Source organism: Gymnogyps californianus, chromosome 13 (genome assembly GCF_018139145.2).
Source record: "Gymnogyps californianus isolate 813 chromosome 13, ASM1813914v2, whole genome shotgun sequence".
Taxonomy (NCBI): domain Eukaryota; kingdom Metazoa; phylum Chordata; class Aves; order Accipitriformes; family Cathartidae; genus Gymnogyps; species Gymnogyps californianus.
The window spans coordinates 637,981-660,581 of NC_059483.1; the positions used below are offsets into that span (position 1 = coordinate 637,981).

The 22,601-nt window shown below is 47.5% G+C and overlaps 1 protein-coding gene across 3 annotated transcripts; it reads right to left on the bottom strand.

Annotated features, from left to right (window-relative positions):
- Positions 1-113: 113 nt before the first annotated feature.
- Positions 114-22,129, bottom strand: LOC127021383 (cullin-associated NEDD8-dissociated protein 1-like). 3 transcript variants are annotated; one of them, XM_050904368.1, is made up of 15 exons: positions 22,022-22,129; positions 19,443-19,586; positions 15,332-15,486; positions 13,451-13,574; positions 12,545-12,801; positions 11,819-11,924; positions 11,006-11,157; positions 8,594-8,886; positions 7,091-7,232; positions 4,336-5,841; positions 3,869-3,964; positions 2,992-3,161; positions 2,700-2,864; positions 1,843-1,950; positions 114-1,618 (listed from the first exon to the last, which is right to left on the bottom strand). In XM_050904368.1, exons 1-15 carry the CDS (start codon positions 22,087-22,089, stop codon positions 1,391-1,393), a joined length of 3,714 nt encoding a protein of 1,237 aa, XP_050760325.1. In that variant the 5' UTR covers positions 22,090-22,129; the 3' UTR covers positions 114-1,390. The 3 variants fall into 3 exon arrangements, with proteins under 3 accessions (XP_050760325.1, XP_050760326.1, XP_050760327.1); XM_050904369.1 differs by lacking the exons at positions 19,443-19,586; positions 22,022-22,129 and adding an exon at positions 18,703-18,761; XM_050904370.1 differs by lacking the exons at positions 13,451-13,574; positions 15,332-15,486 and having other exon boundaries at positions 2,992-3,104.
- Between the last annotated feature and the right edge of the window lie 472 nt (positions 22,130-22,601).

Below are 22,601 nucleotides of genomic sequence, written 5' to 3' on the forward strand. Positions count from 1 at the left end.
GGTGCAGCCACTGCGTGAGCCCAGCTCTCCAAGGGTGGACTTGAAGCAGCGCGCTTGCTTGTGGTAGTGATTTGCAGTGTCACCGTGATAGCTAATGAATTCAGGAGTGCACGCAGCTTCACAAGGATATTTTTATTTTTTATACCACTCAAACAACGGATGTTCTTTCACACAGCACTGTAAATATTTTTCACATCAACCACTCTGTCAAAAAAGGAGAAATGAAAGCTTATTACAGCTCCATGGCTACAAGAAGTGTGTCATGGTGGCCTCGTTCTCCAATGTGCTGTTACATCCCCTCTGTCTCTTAAGGCTTTTTTTCCCCCTATGCAAAGCAGGATTTGAACACAACAGCCACTACAGGGTGAGTTTTCAAATGACAGAAGGGTTAGTGTGGGCTGCTTGTGTGCTTACACCTCCAGCCGGTGACTTTCACCTCTTACTTGTGTGACACTGAAATACTGAATGGCAGCTTTCCTGCAACCGTCTGCTGCTGTTCAGTGACCAGAGCTGAGCGCAGATCGGTGCCTTCTGGCTGGCCGCTCAACACAAACACCGAGCGGCTCGAAGGGGGAAAGACAAGCCAGAGTTAAATGCAAAGAAAAGCATAGTGTAAGGTTTGTTACTGTAATGCAATCAAGTAATCACCTCTTTTGGAAGACGGCTGGTTGAGGTATTTTGCAGTCAAAACCGTAAAAAGGGAAGTCAAGCAAGATAGCGCCGTATCGCCCAGGCACCGCAGAAACACCAAACTGTCGGTGCCCGTTCGGTGAGTTGAGCCCCAGGTGGAAAGCCGGGGAGTCTGGGCAGCCCGGCAGCCCCGGGCCGCTCCGGCAGCTCGGGCAGTGCGCGTCTCCTCGTTCTGAAACGGGGCCTATGGGTATGATGCTCATCACTAACGAAGTACGTGACTCCTAGTTTTTAGCCATGTCACTTAGTGAAACAATATAAATATATTCTTCAGGCAATTTGGGGTAGAAAGTGCATGTGCAGTGGTTAAAAAAACCCATTTTAGAACTATTTTTCTTTGTACTGCAGTAAGGAAATAGGCAGTGGTTTCCATTTTTCATGGAACCACACTCAATTTTGATTGCTTTGTACGCCCCTTAAAAACTTGCTGAAAAATCAGAATACTCGTCTTCCAAGCCCTCCCCTACGTAAGGACGCGTTTCCCGTATCTGACATAGCGCTGCAGTTCAGCGAGGTGTCTGATGCTTGCAAGCGCAGCTGGAACCAGCCCTTTTCTCCTGCCGGCGCCCAGTGACTTGCAAGCGGCCGTTGCAGCAGAGACCAGCTCGATGACGTTCTTCCTTGGCCCGTCTGTGGCGTCTCCATTCGGTTAATGCGTTGCGAGGGCAGGAAGGTGGCGGAGTAAAGGGGCAGATCTTTCTTAGCTCATGTCCATCGACTCTGAGGTGGGTAGGGAAGCGGAATCTTTCTGAATGCTCTCAAAAAGCGACGCCATTTCAGGATTGGATCTGATCTGAGATGAAAACTCGGCCATCACCGGACTTTTCTCTACTTCAGGGATGGTCAGGAGAGCAGCTACTGCTCTCATGGCGGACCGCTTCAGTTCATCCTGCTTCTCAAACTCCTGTTTCACGGAACCAGCTTTTACCTACAAACCCAAAGCACCACTTTTAGTTGGCGTTTAGAAAAGACGGTGCAGGCACAAAGAGTCGGACACGCCAGAGACGGAGACGAGCAGATTATTTTCTAGCCGGAGGAGTGTGGGGAGTGGGGAGCGGGCTGCTCAGCAGCAGTGACAGCGAAGGCTAACGGCAGAGGTGGCTTGGTGGCAGAACCCAGCCCCAGTGCGTCACGCTCTCTGCCTGATCTTACCTTTGTGGAGCAAGTCGCCCGGAGCGGCTCAATCAGTCGCTCGAGCCGTTGCAGCACAGCGTTGGGACAGAGTGTGGACAGCCGAGCCAACATTATGAAAGTCAGCATCTAGACAAAGGAGGAAAGACAAAAGAGGAGTTGCTTTGCCGCACCCTCCGACCCCCCAGGCTTAGAGCGTGGATCCTCTCTGCTGAAGCCCGCCTGGTCGTTCGCCCCGCGGTGTTGTGCTGCACCCACGGGGGTGAGGTTCTTCACGCTTGTGCAAGGGGTTTTAGCAAGAGCTTTGGTCGTGTTAGAAATGCGCCCGCTGGCAGCCAGCGGCCGAGAGTTGCCCAGCTGGGCTCTGGTCCCAGGCGCGCGTGGTGCCCTGCTCTCGGGTGTCTGTAAAGGGCTGACAGCCTTGGAGAGGAACAGCGGCGTTCAGCCCAGGGACCGTGCCACCGCTGTACCCACGTCTAAGTGGAGGTAAATCAAATAATCGTATGACAAGGATGTAGCTCTTCCTATTAAGCTATGAGGCCATCGACAATGACAATGCTAATATTTTTTTAATACAGTGTCACTGGCCCCACTGAGCAAGGGACAATCCTAAGTTTAAAGGTGGAAGGGACTTATTTTAGACTTTGGTAAATTTCCTGTAAAACCAGCTACACCAGGGTTGCGTTTTCAAGGCCACCACGGTCAAATTCGAGCTAGACAATGTCAGATGAAAGGCTGCAGCAGCTGCAGAGGACAGGAAACGGCACGGCAGGGACAGTGCTGTGGTGACACACCAGCGCAGGCCAAGCCCAGGCCCCCAGAGAACGAGTGACATCAGTGACGTCACCACCCTCCAGCAGTTAAGGCCCAGCATCTACCCGAATGTCATAGTGATCCTTCAGTCCATCCTCCACATGGTTCAGGTACTCGTAGATATCCAGGCGGTCAAGGCAGCTTTCCAGCAGTGTATACATGCATTCAAAAGCAGCTTTCCTCACGTCAAGGCCGTCATCCACTGTGTGCTTGAATGGCCCCATTTCTACCTTAAACAAGGGAAAAAAAAACCAAACCACAGCTGTCACCTAACAGCAGGCAGGGTGACAGCTTCATCTCAGCTCCACACGCACTGAGTCGCTGCCGTATTGCACCCAAGCCGAACTAATGACATACCTCCCGGATGAGTTCCCTCCTGACCTTCGTTTCATTATACAGGCTGGGGAGAACCGCGTTTAGCAAATCTCGGATTAAAGAAGGTTTGTTGTGAGCAGCAGAATTAAACATGGCTAAAGCCACACGTCGAACGTTCAGGTCTGGATCCTGAAGAGTTTTTAAGAAGTCACCTGTGGGATAAGAACACACCAGTCAGTCCTGCCGCAGTGTTTTTAAAGCATTTTGAAAGTATATCGCAGTGTATTTCAAGGGGCCTGGTTATGAAAGCACCTATGGTAAAATAACTAGGGGCACAGTCTAACAGAGGCATTCGAGACGCTTTCCCTCCCTTCATTTGGGATATAGTAAATGGAAGAAACATGACTTTCCTGCATTTGGGCATAAAAACAAACCGTATGATTCTAGCTACCCCATCGTAAAGTCAAATGAGAAGCTTTGGTATTCAAGGAAGTTGGGTTTTGTTTTTTTCTCGCTCAGATCTCATCTGCTCAGACTTCCCTGAAACAGAAGGCCCAGTTTTATGCAACCGATCTGAGATGTAGGCTCATATCATAAGAGGTAGGCTCAGACATAAGACCCTTTTAATGTAGGTTATATTTTCCAAGCTCCTTGTCGTGAGATGCTGGAATCATAAGTTTAAATGCAGAAGGAACTTACGCTCTCTAAAAAACTCTGTCACCAATGGAACATGCCCAAGAGGAAGGCATCTGAGCGTTTAACAAGGACTCACGTGACAGTGCTGCTCTTTAAGCAGAGAAACACAGATAAAAACTAAAGGGATTAGATGGGGTTCACAGAGGTGTGAAAAATCCCTGAGCTGCTAATGACACCTAACATCTCACGGTCCCAGCTCACGCTGCTGTTTGTAGTAGCCTACCTATGCAGCCTTTCAGGAGAGCATCAATAGGCTGAGGCTGGTCTGCAATTGTGAATTTGATTGCAGTTACCACCGTGCTGCGGGCATGTGGAGAGCCTGCGATGAAGAGGGAAAGAAAAAACAGTGAAAGATCAAGAGACAAAACCATTGCTGTAACTTTGTAGTACAGATTCTGCTCTTGGTCACATTACGCATTGAAGAGATAAGAGAACAGAGGATTTGTCTTAACACCCTCCTTGTTTAAATCCTGCTCCCGCACAATCTCCATGTGCAGTCCCTGTTCCTAACACCCTCCTGCCCCCCGTGCAAACCCGTGCTCCTCTGACCCCCCCTTGCAGAGATCCCTTTTGTTTCCTTCTCGCCTCTGCAGCCTGGCCTTGCTCCCTGTTGTATCCACCAGCAGTTTACGAGAGGACCTGCCAGCAAAAGAAGGTATTTCCCACTCTCACCATCGCCCTTCCCGTTACCTGACGACAGCTGTTTTTTCAAGCGGGGCAGCAGCTCAGAAGGATTCACCAAAGTCAGCTTCCCCAAGCATTCAGCCACCACATTGCGCGTCCCTTCCTCTGTGCACTCACAGTGCTTGAAAAGCAGAGCCCAGATATCCTCCACGTAAGGTTTGAGGCCATCGGCCGGGGAGGAGCTGATGACTTCTTTTAGGGAGTGCAGCAGGAGGTACTGTCTCTTGGGCTGGCTTCCGATCTCTTTCAGCATGAAGGGAAGATACTCCTTAAGATTCCCAACGCTGATGTTCCCCAGCGCGTAGGAAGCGGCGGATTTCACCTCTTCGCTGGGGGAAGTGAATGCTTCCAGGATGACGGTTTTGAGCTCTCTCTGAGCACTGAGGTTCGTGGTGCGCCCCATCTCTGCCAGTGAAAGGAAAGCTAGCACTTTAACAGCAGAGCTGGACTTGGGGTTTTTTACATCCTGGATAAACTGGTTCACTATCGCAGGGGCTTCCTTCGGGCAGGCTGAGGAAAGGGCTGCCACGCACTTTGCGACAGAGTAATACGCCTGTTTGTGTAACGTCACTGATGCTCCGCCTGAACCCGAGGAGTAAATAGGCGCAGTCAGCTGCTTCATCAGCTCCGAGTAACCCATGGTGGCCGTCTTCGTCAGAACCAGAGCCTGGAAGAAGTCTATGATGGCGTTCAGCGCCCCTCCTTGAAGCAAAGGCGAGTGGACAAGCTGAAAGATTTCAGCGAGAACTGAACCGCTGATCTTAGAGATGCAGGATGGATAAACCTTAGCCAAAGTAGTAAGGAACATGATAGCCACCTGGGAAACATGCATGTCATTCTCAGTAATTAAAGCAGGGAGCTCCGTTAGGACAGACTCTATCATGGCGGGCTTGAGGCTGTCACTGTAGTTCTTCACCAGGATGTCCAGAGCAGTCAGAGTGCTCAGTTTCAAGGCACGTTGATTCTTTCTCAAGAAGGAAGCTAGAATGGGGAAACCTTCCCCTAGAATGGGTCTCAAATCTATTTTAAGGGGAGAACTAGCAATTAAGGTTAATGCTTTGACTGTTGTCAATCTGGTGATTTCATTTTTGAGCCTCTCCAGAAATATCTTCAAGGTTGGCTGGAGATCAGTGCTTAAATGGTCTCCCAGATTGTAAATAATTTGTCCCATGCAGGAGATAGCACGCTCTTTCACCTCCTGGTCGATGTCAGCTGCCTTCAGGCGCTTCAGAGTACCTGGGAAAAGGTCCTTCACATAGGGCTTGGCATCAAAAGTGCAAGATTTGTCCAAAGGCCTGATAACTTTCACAAGTTGCTGAGTAACCAGCAGAGCTTCTGAAGTGATCTTATAAAAGGGGTCTCCAATACAGGTCACAACAGGAGGTAACAGGCTTTTGATATGAGGATGGAATACCTCCGGCTGGTGGTTGCAAAGAAGAACATGAAGGAAAGACAGCGTATCAATCCTCATGTTGGAGGAGCTGGACTTATCGGCCAAGGAGAAAACAATACCTGTGCAGAAGAGACAAGAATGACTGCCGTCTCATTTCATCAAGTGGTTTTTATCACAGCCCTCTCCCCCTCAAAGAAGGACACAATTGGAATTGGTTTTCTTTCTTTCCTCTCCCCACCCAAAAGATACATGCCGTTAGAGAGAGCTACTCTCCTTGCTGTCTTTCTGCTTTCCAGAAGTGGCAATTCAGACATAACTGGTCTTTGTAGCAGTCCTGGACGGCTGGCTACGAAAACTTTTTAAGAAGTTAATTCGAAAAGTCATCCTGGGCTGAGACGAGATGGGACGGTTACTCAAGTGCAAATAAGTATGACAAAATGGCATGAAATGAATACTGGGAAAGCCTAGTCTCAACAACAGGCACTGCAGGCAGCAGGAATGCCCCTTCATGAGTTTTTCCTTCATTCTTCTGTCAGAAGTCTTTAAAAAAAAAAAAAAAAAAAAAGCAGCAGCAGGGGCTCTATGTCTATCTAGTTTTACAACTTCTGTTAGTATTGTTTGGAACGTAACTGTGGACCATTAAAGATGGACTGCCTTTGCAGAAGGGAGGTACTTCCAAGTCCCATTTCTGTGGCACATATGTATGTTTCCCAGAAGACTTAATGAGAAACATTTACAACAGTACTGCTTGCCACCCCTAAAGTCACGCCTGACTCTTGGTTTGAATGTTTTTTTTCCAATCTGTTAATTCGTCAGAGGGAGGTGCATGGATCTGGCCCAGGGACAACCACAGGAGGCTTTTTTTATATTTACTATACAGCCACACCAAAAGCAAAGGCAGGGCCTTAGTATTATGAGCCTTTCAGCAGTGGGATGTTTCATGAGCCTACAGGCAGGAAAGCTCAGAGAAAAATGTGGCGGTGCAAATTAAATAACCAGTCAATACAAATAATTTTTTAAAATGCCACTGCATTTTGTAAAAGAAAATGTCACTCGTGTTACTGATCTCAGCGGGCTAACAGCATAATTCCAGCTAGTTTCAAAGGAGGCTGGAATAGGCCTTCCTAAAAGCATCTCTTCAGGGGACTGTGGAAATCAACTTGATATTCTTATCCTGGCTTTCAGTGGTAGACAGAATCCGGGAGCTGTTTAGCACATCAACACAGAGCAGAACTTGATGCGTACGTCCTGATGCTGAGCAGAATAATACACAGGAATAAAACTGGAACACGCAGGCAAGGAGCACACGTGTTAGGAATGGACTGAGCCAACCCTGCTCCTTCATCCCCAGACCACGGACAAGTTTACCAGGGACGAGTGCAGGGATGTGATCTGCCAGGCAACCGGGAAGAACATTGGCCAGTTCTGTCAGGAGGCTGAAACAACCCTGTCTGGATTTGATGCTCTTTTCTTTGAGCTGCTTGTGCAAGGCCTTGACGATCTTGGGGACCTGCAGTTTGGAAAAGAAAACCAGAAAGAGACACATCAGTCATCCCAGCTTCCAGGGCACAGAGCTACGCTACCAAAGCAGCCTGCTCAGCTGGGCCGGAGGCACGAACAGCACGGCAAGAGAACTAACAGGGGGACAGCAAGCAACAGCACACCCGTTCACCAGAGGAGAACGGACTTGGGATAGATTGCAAGACAGTGCACGGGAAGAAAAGATACATGAACAGAAGAGCGGGAGGGGAAGTTCTTCTTTTCCATATTCTACAAACAGACTCCTGAAGCTGGCGTTATCCCCTAACACAGAAGCTTAAAGAAACACAACATAATGATCAGACCAGGACACACTGCTAAAGGAGCTTAGAGTTGTATGATTCCTTCCTGGTCTGCTGTTTAAGGATCTAGCCCCATCACCATATTTAAACTTGGACACCCTGCCAGTGTTTCAGTGAAATCAAAAAAGTTTCAGTGAAATGAAAAAACAAATCACAGGGCTGAGGTGCAAGTTACTTAAATAAATATCTTATACATATAAGATGATTAATCAGTGATGTAATTACATTTTGGCAGGGATTTTAACCCTCCTGCTTCAAGGACTCACCAGTCAGTAGCAGCATCAGCCAGAAAAAGCTGCTCTCATGGTCATGCTATTCTATAACAACATGGTTATTGCCAATGTTTCTTTTGTCTTCTTCTAAAATGGCATGTGTGGACCACAGCGTTAGCAAGGATCCTGGGCTAGGCAGAGTCCTGATCAGCATGCGTGGCTAAATTATTCTGACTGTAATTACTCCAGCATATTTCTGAATTAAAGCAGTGCATCAGAAAAATTGCTTCCACTATTGTTTGTTTGCTCAGCAGTGATGTGCAGACTGTGCACAACCACAGCAAGCTACCCTGGAAGCCACTGGCTGTTCTCCCATAATGAACCCAGCTGCATGCTCTCCTACGCCTACTGACCAGATCCAAACCTTTCTGAGCTTCCAATGGCTTACTCCGGTACTTTTCTACCCCAATTTATTCACTGAGTTTCCTGAGCAGCAGCTGGAGTAACTGTAAGGCAACAGACTGACACTCCACCCAAAGGCACAGTCTGCAGACACGTGCCAGAGGCTAGCGGAGGGGGGCAACGCAGGTTATACCTCCGCGCTCCTGCACTGGCTCAGCGCTCTCTCCCCGGGAACGGCGGGAGACAAGCAGTAAACGGTCAGCCGCAGGATTTGGTCCCCTCTGGTTGCGTGCCCCAGGGCTCCTTCAGCTAGCTATGTTCTCAAGCTTAACTACTAGGCATATTCATCGGTGGCACGGTACCTACTTCCCTTCATTGCTTTCTGATTTAATCCAGCCCGCCATCTTCTCACACACCTGGTTCTGAAGCATTGTCAGGGGAACGTCATCTTTGCCAGAGGCATCTGAAGCATGCAGCCAGCTCTGGATGGGCAGCGTTTGCTTCAGCAAGGAGATATAAGCGCTGAAGATGTCAGCTTTGACATTCTCCTCCCTCTCTTTGAATCTGCTTATCAAGACCGGGGAAAGAGTTTTGTAGAAGTCCTGAAGAAGATCATGCCTGCTGCTGACAATGGCCTCCAGGCACTTCGCTGCAGACCTGCGGACTTTCCAGCTGATGTCATCATCGTCGCTGTACTCATCATCGCTTTCTGGAAAGAAGACAAGGGAAAACAAGATGAAACATTATGAGAAAACCAGAGCTAGAGGATCACTCGATCCTCAGAGCTTCCCTCTCCAGCTGACCAGACAAAGAGACGCCAGTAACTCACACATATCTGGGAACACGGAATTGTCCAGAATAGCCTGTCCCTACAGACGTCATTACCAGCCAATATGACCCAGGGCTGCCCTGTGTCAGATTCTTCTGTTCCAAGTAAGAGCTGACAGAGGATAAACCTTAATGTTACCACCCTTACTGGCCGCTTCAGCTCAGGCATCAAGGCTTTTGTTTTGAAGGGAGAATGAGGTTCCCAGATTTTAAAGCCAGAAATATGTAAATATTTGTCTTAGCAATTCCTGAATGGCACAAACAGCGTAACAATTTACTGTTACTGGCAGAACATTTAACATATTCTCCAGGAAGCCGGCCAGGATCTTACCCCAATTAGTATGAAAGTAAACAAAAATGCCTTTCTTCCAAGGAACTTGTTCTAACTTTTGCCCTTAGCTGCCACACTGTATGCAGCTATAAATAGAGACATTATGAAATGTTGTCTGGAGCTAACAGGCATTAAAGGTACCTCTCCTATCTGACCAAGGCTCAACATTCACCTCAAAGTAAACACGATTCAGAAAATAAATGAAAGGCCTCTTTTGAAGACAGTACCAGATTGCTTTCACTGATGACTAAGATGTTTTTAGTGGTGGACCAAGATGCTTTTAATGGTGGCACTTTCAGGCTGGTAGCTTTGCTCTCTTCTGCTACAAAGTAGTAAAAAATAGCTACCTTATACTAAAAATGTAATTGTGTGACTACTATGTTTGTAGGCTGAGTTACGTTGCCCTGAAACTGTTACATCAAAATTGCAGGCTTTCATTTAAAACAGCAGTCAAGCATATACCTCTTCCTGCAAAAAAAAGCAACCCGCCTGGCAAATAGGGGCACCAGCGCAGAAGTACAGGCTCTGCAGCCTCTAGGTGACTGCAAAGACGAGCTTTGGCTGGCTGTTGTGCCCAGGAACAGTGTGTATGTGTGGCAAACAGCCTAGGAGATGGAGAGATAAGAGGAAGCAGCGCAGAAACCAAGAGAAAGCTCCAGCCTGACAAAGCAGCATCGTTCTGACACACCCTGGCAGGGGTGCTGGCTGCCACAGCCTGGAAGTGCTGCTTGCTTGCCTGACCTCCCCTGCGGCCGACCCCCTGCTTGTCCAGTCTTGTAAATAAGTGAGACCACATCAAAGATTTCTGATTCCTTTTCTAACCAGAGTAGGCTACAAATGCTGGCTAGCTGCCCAGTTAAAAAAGGTCACGCTGCGTAACACCCCAGGGAGATGCAGTAAGAGGGCAACTGTTTAACTGCAATTTCTAGATCTGCCTGTAACAGCTTCCTTTTCAAGAAATGTTGTCAGGACCCCATAAGGAGCCATCTCTCTCACACGAGCCTAAGCCTACTAGAGCTAAACTATGAGGACAGACAGGAATCGGTGTTACAGCTGCATTGAAACGCTTGGTGCCACCAACTGAAGTTTGGACAAGCCAGAAAGCATGCAAGAACAACAGCATTCACGCCTCCCCTTGAAGAACAACCCATGCATATGAAGTCAACTGCTTGGAGCAGGGGTCTGAGGTCTGCCTGGCAGGCTGCAAGCAGCACCGGCACCTTTGGGAGCACAAGGGAGCGCTTCCAACAATCAGGATGGCAGAGCGGCTGCTCCTCAGGATTAACAGGCGTTAAGCCTGGCTGCTTGCTGGCTGTGCTCTAAGGAACTCCTGCAGTCAGCAGGCACAGGAAAAACAGTGCTTCCTCGGTCTAGCTCTCCTCTGAACTAGTTCAGAGTTCAATTTTCAGTGCTTTCACAGTCGCCTAAGGCAGGCAGAGATCTGAGGACCTTGTCAGAAAAAAATAAAACTAACAAACTCAGAATTACTGCTGGAACTTGGCACGTACAGCTATGTTATTACTATTGGTAAGTTAAAATAACCCATTTAAAAGCACTGACTGTCTTGAAGCAGATCTGAAAAGTAACATCACAGAGAGTGAGAAAGCAGGAAGGGGAGAAATGTTAACCCAGTGTTCTGCTGAGCACAGCCATCCTCACAAGCAGGCACCTTGCTCTTCATCCTCCCCATTTTCAGTTTCCATCATCTCTTCCTCTTCCTCCTCCTCCTCATTATCATAGTTGTAGTTTGGGTCAAAGGTGATGTACTTCAAACATAACCCCATCACGTTAGGGATGTGAGGGTCAATTTCCTTTGGGCACCTATCACGACAAATAAAAATCCTAAGAGTTAATAAATTAAAGACTAAGCTATTTTAAACATCCAAATAATATAATTAATCTCAAAAGGATCCCAAAATGCTTCACAGACTATATGAACATTTTGTTAACATGAGTTAAACCAGAGCTGCTCCTTCCTGCTGTGCACGAAGTAAGACCACATTCCCCTGAGGAGGATGCAATGATTTCTATAAGGAAAAAAAATAAATAAATTGCCTTCACCACCTGGTTGAATCCTCCCTTCATGGGAGAAAACCTCAGCAGCTCTGCAGGGCTCCTTTTCCAAGACAAGCAGTAAACGTTTGACCAAACAACAGGAGAGCTGCAGCTCAGCAGCTCTTCTCCCTGAGCCCCTTCCTGCCTCCCGCTCCCTCCATGCACCAGGAGCGAGGCAGCTCCCTCTTGCTGAGGAATCCTCCAAGGACAAGGAAAACTCCCACTCCTGCAAAACTAATACAGAAACACACTCTCACACGTTGAAGTAAAATAGCTCATATCTCAAGCCCAACTCTGCATGTGAAGAAGAGATTTCATTTGTGAACTGTCTTTCCCGACAGGAATGCATGTAGGAACGTATAGATATTTACACCAGGAGCACACTGATGCACAGGATGGTGCACAGTTGTTCCTCAAGGGCACACACCTTCTCACAAAAGACTCGAAGGCCTGAAAGCAGTACTCTCTCAGCTCGTCATCTTCCACGTTACAGTACTGAACAATCAGAGGAATTATCTTCTCCAGATGTTCTCCTGGGAAAGACAAAGTAAGCAGCAGTGAAATATCACTCCAGCCTTCACTCATCCGAGCAGCGAACAGCTCAGCCATCCGCCACTTCATTCGTGTGTCTGGCAGAGCATTCCTCCCCTGGACCTCATCGGCAAGGAGCCAGCAGCCCACCAAAGACCAGCCTTGCAGGGATTTTCAGCAGGCGACCCCTGCTCCCCGTCTTCAGCCCCTTGTTGGCATTTCAGTCATGGAAAGAGCTGTGATTAGAGATCTTCTAGGACCTAATCTCAGCTCTGGCAGATCTTTTAGACAAGTAATACAATATGCTGCCCTCCATTTCTCCTCTCATTTAAAATGGGGTGAATCCACTGACCTAATTCACAGAGGTGTTAATTCAGACCAGGGAAGCGCTGCAAGACCTTGAGATGAAATCACTACAGAAGGGCAGCCAGAGAGTTACTCTGGTGTGTCTCCTCCCTTCCAAGTGGGGATCAGAGAGCCAGGTCAGGACCACAGAGGGAATCACAAAGCACAAGCCGCTAATACGTTAGGAACAGAGTGAGCACGCTTCTTTTACGACTAAAAGGAGCTGCTCTAAAATTCATGCACGTTTCCCAGCTTCATTTCAAGCTACTCATCCTACCTATGCGGTGTCCAGCCTGCCTACTGATGCCAGCGACACATTGAATGTACGTCCTGGTAGTAGAAGTAGACTCATTCCTCTTCAGCTCAGCAAGCAGATGCTCTGTGAGCTCTGAGAAGATGTTTCCGCTGCAGGTCAAGACAAGATGACCCAAGGCAATGATGGCCCTTTTACGTACTGCCAGCCTGGGGCTTGTCAGCTGGGGCAGGAGGCAGTTCAGGATGGAGGAATGGAAAGAGTAGAGTGTTCCCCCTAGCCTGCAATCAACAGAACAACGCAGAAGTTGAAAGTCAAAGCCTCAGAGAAAAAGCCCTCTTGCCAGCAAAAAAATGTAAAAATCCTTCAGCTATGAAGACTTCATGCGTGTTGTGGGGAGGGAGAGGAAAAGGGTGGGTATGTCATTTTGGTCTGAACACTGACTTCTGTAAAACCCAGGGAGAGGTTATCTGTCTCCATCATGGAGGAGTTTGATTTTGACTGTGTCCTTCTGGATGACCTGGGGGTTTGTCAATGATTTCCTGCATGCAGTTGACATATGACACTGTCACTCTGACTTATGTAACAAGAGAAAGAGGCAGCCAGGAAAAAAAATGCATGTGCGATCAGATCGCAGGGCTAAAATAAACTTCCCTGCTTTGCCCTCTCCCTCCCTACGTTTGTTTGAACTGAGCCTCTGTGGGATCCATCACCAACGTTACCGCTATTCCCGAGCACAGAAAGGCTCAGCATGTCGTCTCTCATCCCTGCTGGGGAATCTGCTCTGCTGAGATATTCCCCCACGGCAGCCAACCCAAATCTTTTATTTTTAAGTCCTCATAGTAGGATTAGGGAAATACAGAAATCAAAAGCAAACACATACACGCAGCCCCTGCCATACATAGCTGCCAGAAGGAAATCCTTTCGTACCTGCTCAGCATATCTGACAGAATGTCAAGAGCCTCCAGCTGCACAGACACATCCTCCTGCTTGCCAATGGCTCCTGTCAGCTGGGCTGTGATCTTTTTGCACACATTTGCTGTCATGGTGGAGCCTGCAAGAGAGAGATTTTTCCCCACTGTCAGTTAAAAAGAAGTCTTTTTACTGCTAAGAACCATTCAATCCCTCCTACATTAAAAAAAGAAATCACCACTGGGAGACCTAACCAGAAGAGCAGTCAACTAGCTTTTGTTTGAGATGGTGGATACACACTGCAAACAGTGAGGTATCTCCCCCTGCGATACGATGCATGAACTATTTGAAGAAGCTTCTCTTCTCGGAGAGTGTCTTTTACCCTAAAACGCCCTGGCTGTCTCCCAGGCAGCTCCCAGGCCCATGCAATGCAGGGAGCAGAGCTGGGTGGGAAGTTTCTGGCATGTTTTTTCCTGTTTTTAACTCGAAAATGTTCAGTTTCAACAAATCAAGGTAGGCAGAGCAGTCTCGACAGAAACTGTTTCTCAGCTCCATGATGAAATTTAAGGGTAGAAGTAGATAAATCTGTCTCAACACACATAACCCAGGTTCAAGAACGTGTTGAGATTACAACCGTGTTGAGTCTAGAACCTCAATCTCCTACAGTCCAGATCAACGTCTAGATACCAGTTTAGTCTTCACGCTGGGGTGTGCCTGTCCCAACACTGATTTTTGTTGTGGTTTTTTTCCCAGTTGGTTCAGTGCAAAGCATAAGCAGCTTCAAATTCCACAAAACTTTCAAAGGAAGGGACAATTGCTTCCCACACCATTCTGAACAGCCTCCGTGGTGCAAGAGAGCCAAAGCAGAAGCGGAGCATCCTAGGAGCATCATTAACTGCTGTACAACACTGAGAAAGGAGTCTGCCTCAGGCACACGCTGTTTCTTGGACTATTATTTCAAACCTTCCCTTTGCTCCAGACAGCACCACAGCAACAGCAACCACACGGAGTGGGCCTTAGGGTGAAGAAAGCACAGGGGGAGATGTCCACCCTCTCCATTTTGCAGCAAACCCACGCTGCTTTTGCTGCCTTCTACCCACACAGTGTCAATCCCAACCCTTAAGGAGATGACTTATCTGTTGCTACCCTAAAACAGTTTCATTTCATGTGATCTATGTTAAATAAAGAATTCTGAAAGGACGGCTTGCAGGAGCTTAACATTTTGCAGAAATTGAGAGAGGAGTTCAGCAAGTATTTGCATACTAATTCTAGTTCTCCTCCCAGCCTAAAATCCAGCAGCCTGACAGCGCTGCCACAGCCACCCGCCATGAAGGAACAACAGTTACATGAGATGGCTGCAGAGGAAACTTAAATCTCTGGGAGCCTCGGGTATCTCCTGAATAGCTGCTGCATTTTTGGGATACGTAGTTCCAAACGCAGCAGAAGCAGCCAGGGTAGCTGTGGCAGTTGGAAGACTCGGTCCAGCCGGGCTGCGGACAGGAGGTGGTGCAGTGCTGGCACTGCTGAGCTCGCAGAGGGTAGTGGCATTGCTGACGTGGAGACCAACGGCCCTGCCAGACTGCCCGAACAGCAATATCTTGACGCACACCGAATGCTTTAGGATTGCCGTAAACAACAATGGATTTCTCCAAGAACTCAGATGCAGTTTCAGACTTAAGTATCCTCAGGGTGACCCGCTCAAGCTTTCATTTCATCCCACCTTTAATCACATTGGTGTCTCAGCTTCTACTGTCTCTCCTCCTTATTTCATTAGTCGTCCTCTAGCAGGCGAATAAGGAATCTGTAACTTTTAGGCTCTGAACTGCACATTTTCCTCTGCTTCCCAAAGGCTGTGATTCCCTATTGCCTCAGCCTGACAAACAGGGACAGACATTTTACCTGTAGAAGCTGGCGGCAGCTCGGAGATAACTGTTTTCAGTCCAATGCTGGAGATATCCCGCAGCTGCTCCTTGTCCGATAACATGTTTGTACACAGCGTATCCACAATGGTTTCCACCTGGTACTCCTTCACTTTGCCAACCAGCGGGCCCAGACTGCGGGAGGAGAAGCCAGTCAGAATGAAGAGGAAGAGGGGTGCTTTCCACCATCAAAAGGCACGCTCAGGCTCACTCTTCCTTAAAGGCAGCTCAGCCACAAGCGCAAATATTACCAAAACATCACTATCGAGTACCAATATCCTGCAGCACGTTGTGTCCCCAGGTTTACGTACCCTGCACTGTTGCCTCAGTTAACTCTGTATCAGACTTCAGTGGATTTGAGATCAGATTTGTAGGAGGACATTTCACATCAGCTACTGCAAACATCAGGCCAGTTAAGATCTTTCTGGACAGAGCAGCTCAGAGATTACGAGACAATGAATTTGAACCAAAGTAACCATGTTACACAGAGTAATGGTAAAATCTACAGTCAGGTTTTGGGAAAAAACCCAAAACCAACCCAACCATCAAAAACTGACTTTCATGAGGAAATGCCAAATGAATTTTCACAAGCAATTAGCTACCTATTGCCCTCTGCAACATGTGTGAAAACCTCTACCTGAGCCAAGGCTCAGAATTACAGCAGAGGGAAGACCGCTCCCTTTCCCCTGCACTTTTTTTTAACTATTATTATTATTATTATTATAAAAAACTTTCTGTTAACAACCTATGTTTCCTGCTGGTAAATTTGTATTCAAAATTGTGCACAGAGCGTTTGTCAGCATTTGTTTGCGACTATTTATTTTTGCATCTTTACAAGGTCACTAGTTAAAATGTAAAGTATTAACTGTATTTCAGCAAGTCACTTCTTACGGCTTTCCTTCCCTAACCAGCTGCACTTAACTCTTTGAATTAAGCTAATGAATTCAAAATGCATTTGTTTCCCATAAATATTCTGTATCCCTTACTAAGAAATTGCTAGCTGACGAATCTGGTTGCTAGAATTTTCATGAGAGGCAAACACAGATGAGTGGAAACATCATACTGCATAGAAAATTCCATCTTCTTGTTTTAGTGAACATCCACAGAAAATACTTTGAGCCCAATTTCAGTGCTAACACCGTGTCACTCTTGTACAGGTTGAGTGAGCTTGCCCACGGCTCCGTGACCCACCAGTGGCAGAGATCCATGCCCAAACCCCCGCGGTTATGCCACCCCTCCTCTCTCACTGAAGGGTCTGCCCAGATGAAGAACTGGGGCCCGAGCTTGCAGATTAACACCACCAGGTAATTCTTCATGCCCAAATCCAGAAATTACTTTGGAAGGATTTGGGCCTGAGCAGAGACTCCTGACAGACGCTATAGGTACTTTTCTATTTCCCATGACTCGATACCACCTTGCAGAGAAGCAGCTCCTTGCTGTAGCAGTCATGTGGCTGTGCTGCAATTTCTGTGCCAGGTACAAAATGTTAGTCGCTGCTTCCTTGTTCCCTTTCTTGTGGGGACTAGTCAAAACTGAATGATTTGAGCTGACTAACATAGATCTTTTCCTTTTGGTTCAAAAACCATATGAGAGTTGAACAGCTCCCTGTGATTCATGTGCAGCACAACCATTTTTCTAAACAGGGTTCTAGAGTTTTAAAAATACCATCATGCTGCTGTTCCAGAGCAAAAATATATTGAAATAACCAGTTCCTGAAGGTTTCACAGTTCTTTTTTTCCCCTCTCTCAGTAGGCTGTCCACACAGCCAGGTGAAAACAGAAAATGGAGTGAAGGAAAGGACTAATCTGCCTCTTCGGAGTTTTGTTTTTTCTTTTTTTTTTACATGTTATACAGAAAAGAGGGACTAGAGGTTTTGGCTCTGTATGCCGCATAATACTAGGGCATAGTCCCTGATCCCTGGGGACTAGCATCAGTGCTACATGTCCATACAGCTCAAAAGGAAAGGCTACCAGTTGCCTATAGAGTACAAAAAAGAGACAGAGAGACGTGTAGGGCTTTCAACATACCCTTCTTTCACTGCAGTTTACACACAGGAGAGGTTCTGCTCCTGACAGTCAGTGGTAAAAGTCCCTGACTTCAGTGGGAGCTGAACAGGACTGTCAAAACATCGGCCTCGATGATTTACATTTTCTTAAGAGCTTGTATGAGAAGACATGGTGCTAGCACTCTACAATGTTTACTGCTGGACACAGTTTATAAAATCCTTGTACAAAAATGCGTTTTCTGTCTTCTTTTTCTCTCTTCCTTTTGGCATAGCTCCAGTAATGCAAACTGTGTGGAACATCTATGCACAGGTAGTTGTCTCCCTGCTGGCACACCACAATTACCCCGACAGCATGCTTAACAAACGCTACAGGCGCCGTGTTTCCCAGAGTACACAAAGCAAACTCACGCTCAGCCTGTTCTGTGTAAGACTATTCCTAAATTCAACAATCAGGACAATAATAGCTGTTTACAGTCTGAGCAGCTACTCTGAAACACAAGAATTAGAAAAGAACTACTAAATAGTAAGACTTTGTGCAAGTGCAAGTAGTGTTCAATCTTACACCTCAACATGCAGAAAAGAACCAATGGTTATCCCTCTTTTACAGGCCGGGACACTGGGGCACAGAGAAGCTAAGGAACTCATCTAAATTGAAAAAAGAAAAAAAAAAAATCACAGAACAAGAAACAGGGCAAGTTTCTATATGGATTTCAAATTTGTGAGTTTTTTGGGTGTGAAGTATGATTTCAGCATTCCTCTGAAGAAATAAGATCATGGTTTTAGATGATAAAATGAACTGCAAGACTTCTCAGTAGTTTCCTAACTTACTCCTGAATCCTGATGTGGGCTGCACAGATCCACACTTGGGCCTAATCCAACTGCCAGTGTCCTTTAAACCGTCACATTTCTCCTTCTTAGAGATCCTTGCCACCTGGCTGGGAATAACTGACTGGACATTAACTGTTATAAGCACCTCCTCAAGTGTGAAAAGGAATTATTACCGGTTCCATTTTGAGGCCTTCTCATTATCACATTCTGGATGAATTAGAGATTGTAACGAGTATGGACTTATTGGTAACGCAACCATAGATAAACAGGCAAAGAAATTTGTACTCTGTTCAGTGCCCAACCGTTTTGCTTTAAAAAACAGAATAAACAAACCCAAAGCAGGCAGAGACAGGAATAGGGCCAGAAAAAGTCAGGACAGTGGGAATCAAAAAGAAAGGGCCAAAGGTCACAGGGAAAGTACAGGGACAGAAGCAATATATGGTTAAAAAGAAGGGAATATGAGTAAGATTCACAGTAGGAAAAATACAGGAACCCAAAGTTGTCTTTAAATGGCCCACCTTTCTGGAGCCCTGTGCGTGAACTGACCCATTCAATTTCATTTCTAGAATGAACACTCCCATTTAGACATGCTGGGGGAAAGAGACAGGAAAGAACATGTCAGCAGTAGGATTGCTTCATCAGATGATTCAGTAATAAAGGAACCTTCTGCCTTTTTCATTTGGATTAAAAAAAAATATTGAAATGGTCAAACATAAAGCAACAGCACAGGCTACGCTTCGAGTCAAAGCAGGGAAAAAACCTGAGTGCATTATAAACTTTAACGAAAATGCCCTTGAAGAGTAGGACTCGGACCTGAAACTCAAATGCCATTTTTGAAGGGCTATACATGTTTAGTACTGTCTCTATCAAAGACCGGACCACTGGGAAATTCAGCACTGGATTTCAAAGCCCAAGAAAGGAGAGGAACTTGATGACCAAAATTTTAAACTGGGCTTCCCTCTGAAGGAATAAAATCTTAGGCATGCTACTTTTAGTATGGTAAGATTCATAATATAAACACTGAACTACTTCCAAAATGACCTACTGCTTCTACAAAGATAGCTGTATCCTCACCCTTTCTGAATACCAACAGAGAAAGAAACTGCTGTGCCTGGCATGAGAGGGAAAGCCCCTACAAAGGGAGGTTTGACTAAGGTGCCAACGCTGCAGGGCCAGGCTCCACTCTAACGCGCTCTCTGCAGTCTGCGGCAGCTTTATTATTGCCAAGGAATATGGTAATTACTGCCGAGGCTCTTACCACTTAACAGCGAGGTTCTGTACTTCCCCATTTTTGTCCTCCAGCAATTTCAGAAGCATTTTCACAACTTTTTTCTCGCTGTCTTCATCTAGCTTTATTGAATCTTTCTGCAGTTCCATCATCAGGTCGTTGGTGGCCATAAACCTGAAAGAACATAGAGCAAAAGTGGATTGGCTGATATACAGACACAAATACATTTCCTTCGCATCACTTTGGACAACAAAACTTGACAATTAGTGCTTGTATGAAAACACACTTTCAAAGAGTAACTCACAACCCTTTACACTGTCCTGAAAAATAAGGTACAAAGAATTACGACTATCTTACAAGTGGAAAGCTCAGAGGTAGCTGGTGAAAAGGCTTTAGCTAAGGAATCTCTGAAAATGAGAAATATAGGTTCTCTCCTCTCCTTAAAATCTATAACAGAGATGGGGTAAACTAAAACTCTAAAATTGGAATCCAGCTTGTGCATTTTTTCTCAGTGACTAAATCAAGATGGTTAACTGTGCTAGAAAAAATCATGGTGGTTTTTTTTCACGAATTGCCCGGCCTAGGAAAACCAGTCCAGGGTCTAAGAACGCACCTGGCTCTGTTCTTTCTGGCTTATTTAGCACTGATAGTATGATCCCACACATGGAGAATGCCTATCAAGCTCAAAAATGAAAAATAAAGTCATGAATCCATGCAAACTATACCTTAGAAGTTCCCTAGGCTATATTTAGATTGCTATGAGCAAAACCAAGCAAGTATTTATCATTCCAGCTTAGAAGGAAAAACAAACTCCCAGCTGACTGTTAGTCAATATAATTTTCCAACAGGGACAATGTCAAAATGGATATTGAGAAGTTCTGGGAACTATCTATTTTCCTGGGAGCAGGAAATGTAAAGGGTACTAGTATAGAAGTCTGAGGCTCTGAGAAATACAAGTGTGGTTATCGCATATTAGCAGCTTTCTAATGTTAGCCCCAGCACAGGGACGGATGTCTAAAAGGGACCACAGAGAAGCTCTTTGCTCTCATTTACCAAATGACACCTCCATTTTAAATTAGGCTGTGATGTAATTCATTCAGCATGTAAGAGCCCTCATGTACCAGGGCAACATTTGTGTCCTCAATCTGCAAGCCCGTTCTTGAGTAGCAGCTAGGTACGTCTGGAACGGGGGACTGCTGTGGTGTTAGATAGCCAGCCTGAAATCCAAAATGAGAAAAAAAGAGGGACTCTGCCCTGCAACGTTAACAGTATGCAATCTGTTTTTGATTCTGCAAGAGCTATTAAGCTGCACTTGCAGTTCAACGTCTGCGTAGAACAAGCATGACCAATTATGGCCACAGGCTGAGCAGAGTCTTCTACAGCAACACATCCAGCTTTCGACTCGCGACCTGCTGCCATCCTGCCCACAGGACCTCGGAAACTGGCACACAGATCCACTTGTGAGAGGGAAGCACGTGAAACCTGGTCCTATAACTGGTCGTGCAGCTGAAGACAGACAACAGGCTCACGTTTGACCGGGTGCTGGGAGGAAACGGCCCTGGAATACCTCTGTAACATGACACATGCCCTGTGTTGGGCACATCTTGTTTGGAGTATTAACCGTAAATTCTTTGAACAAACTGTTTGTGCAACTGCTCCATCACTGACTTCTTTTAAAAGAAGTACCTATTTTAACATCAGAAAAACAGCAGCAGCCTCTGCAAAAATCAATCTACTTTCAAGATATTACTAACCCCTCTCTTCTAAAAGACCTCAAAATATCAAGTCTGGCACAAATGTTACCTTCCAGGTTGATATTGAGAGAATGATATGCCCATGGGTGAAATCTTTCATGCTTGTTAGTTTTAACAATTTTTTATAGAGCACCTTAAGTATCAAGCCACCGGCTCCAACCCTAAAAAGATGTCAATTTTTTCTGCTGACATAAAGAGAATAAAAGCATCTTACTCCTGTTAGGGAGGCATATTTTCCCACTGCACAGCAATAGTTCTTAAAGCAATCTGAGCACAGCCAGTATCCACAGCGTCCATCACCCGGGTGACACGGCTGCTCAGACTGGTGTCCCTGAGCCTTTCTAATGCACTGACCATCTCACCTTCTAGCGGAAAAACAAACTAAGAAGTATTTCAGCATTTTTGCTACGACGTTCTTCATTTGCAAAACAAATAAGAATTTAAAGTCTAGCTGTCAAGACTTTTATTCCCCCTTCCACTTTGCTCCTTCACTTCCATGATGCAGCAATCTCGGCAAGGGAGGGGAACGTTGCTGGTTTCTCTACGCTTCCCCCCCTCAGCCAGAAGAACGCAGTTGGCTTCAGATAGCGTATATAAAAAGGATTAATTCCTCTGATCTAGAAACATCCCGCGCACCTGCAGTTGGGTTTTACCTGCCAGCAGGGTCGGGGGCACCCTGCCTGCTCCCGACGCAGAAGGACCCCCCAAGTGCGAAGGGACACCCCCCCCCCGCCCCGCAGTGGGAGGCCCCCCACCCGTGCAGGCCCCCAGGGCCCCAAGGCGCCGTCCCGGGGTGGCTGCCGCCCGCATGGCCCGTGCCGTGCCGTGCCGTGCCGGGGGCGGCGGGCCCCGCACCTGAAGTCCTTGTCCGTGGAGGTCATCTTCTCCAGCAGGCTGGAGATGTGGTAGGAGACGCTGGCCATCGCGGCGGCGCCGGGGCTGCGCGGGAAGATGGCGGCGGGCGCAGGGGCCGGGGTCGCGCCGCCGCCCGCTCGCCCGCTCCCCTCAGGGCTGCCGCCGCCGCCGCCGGCCGGGCGCCCCCCCGAGGCGGCGGGCCGGGACGGAGGGCGGCGGCCTCGAGGGGCCCCGCCGGCCGGGGGCGGGCCGGGGCGGCGGCGCGGGGCTGAGGCGGCCCCTGCCGGCGGGGCCCGCGGCAGCCCGCAGGTTGTGTCCGCGGGCTCGGCCGCCGCCTCTCCCCGCTGCCGCGGGCTGCCCCGCTGCACAAGGCCCGGCCCGGCAGTGGGCTGCGCACCGGCGGGCGGGGCGGGACGGGGCAGCCCCCTGCGCTTCGCCCTGGCCCCGCGGGGAGACGCCGGGTCCCCCGCACTGCGGGGGCAGCTTAGGGATCACGCACGGAGAAGGGGCGGCACGGCCCGGTCCGGCCGCGGGTGTGCCGGTATGGGTGTCCCAGGCGGGAGCGGGCCGCCGGGGAAGG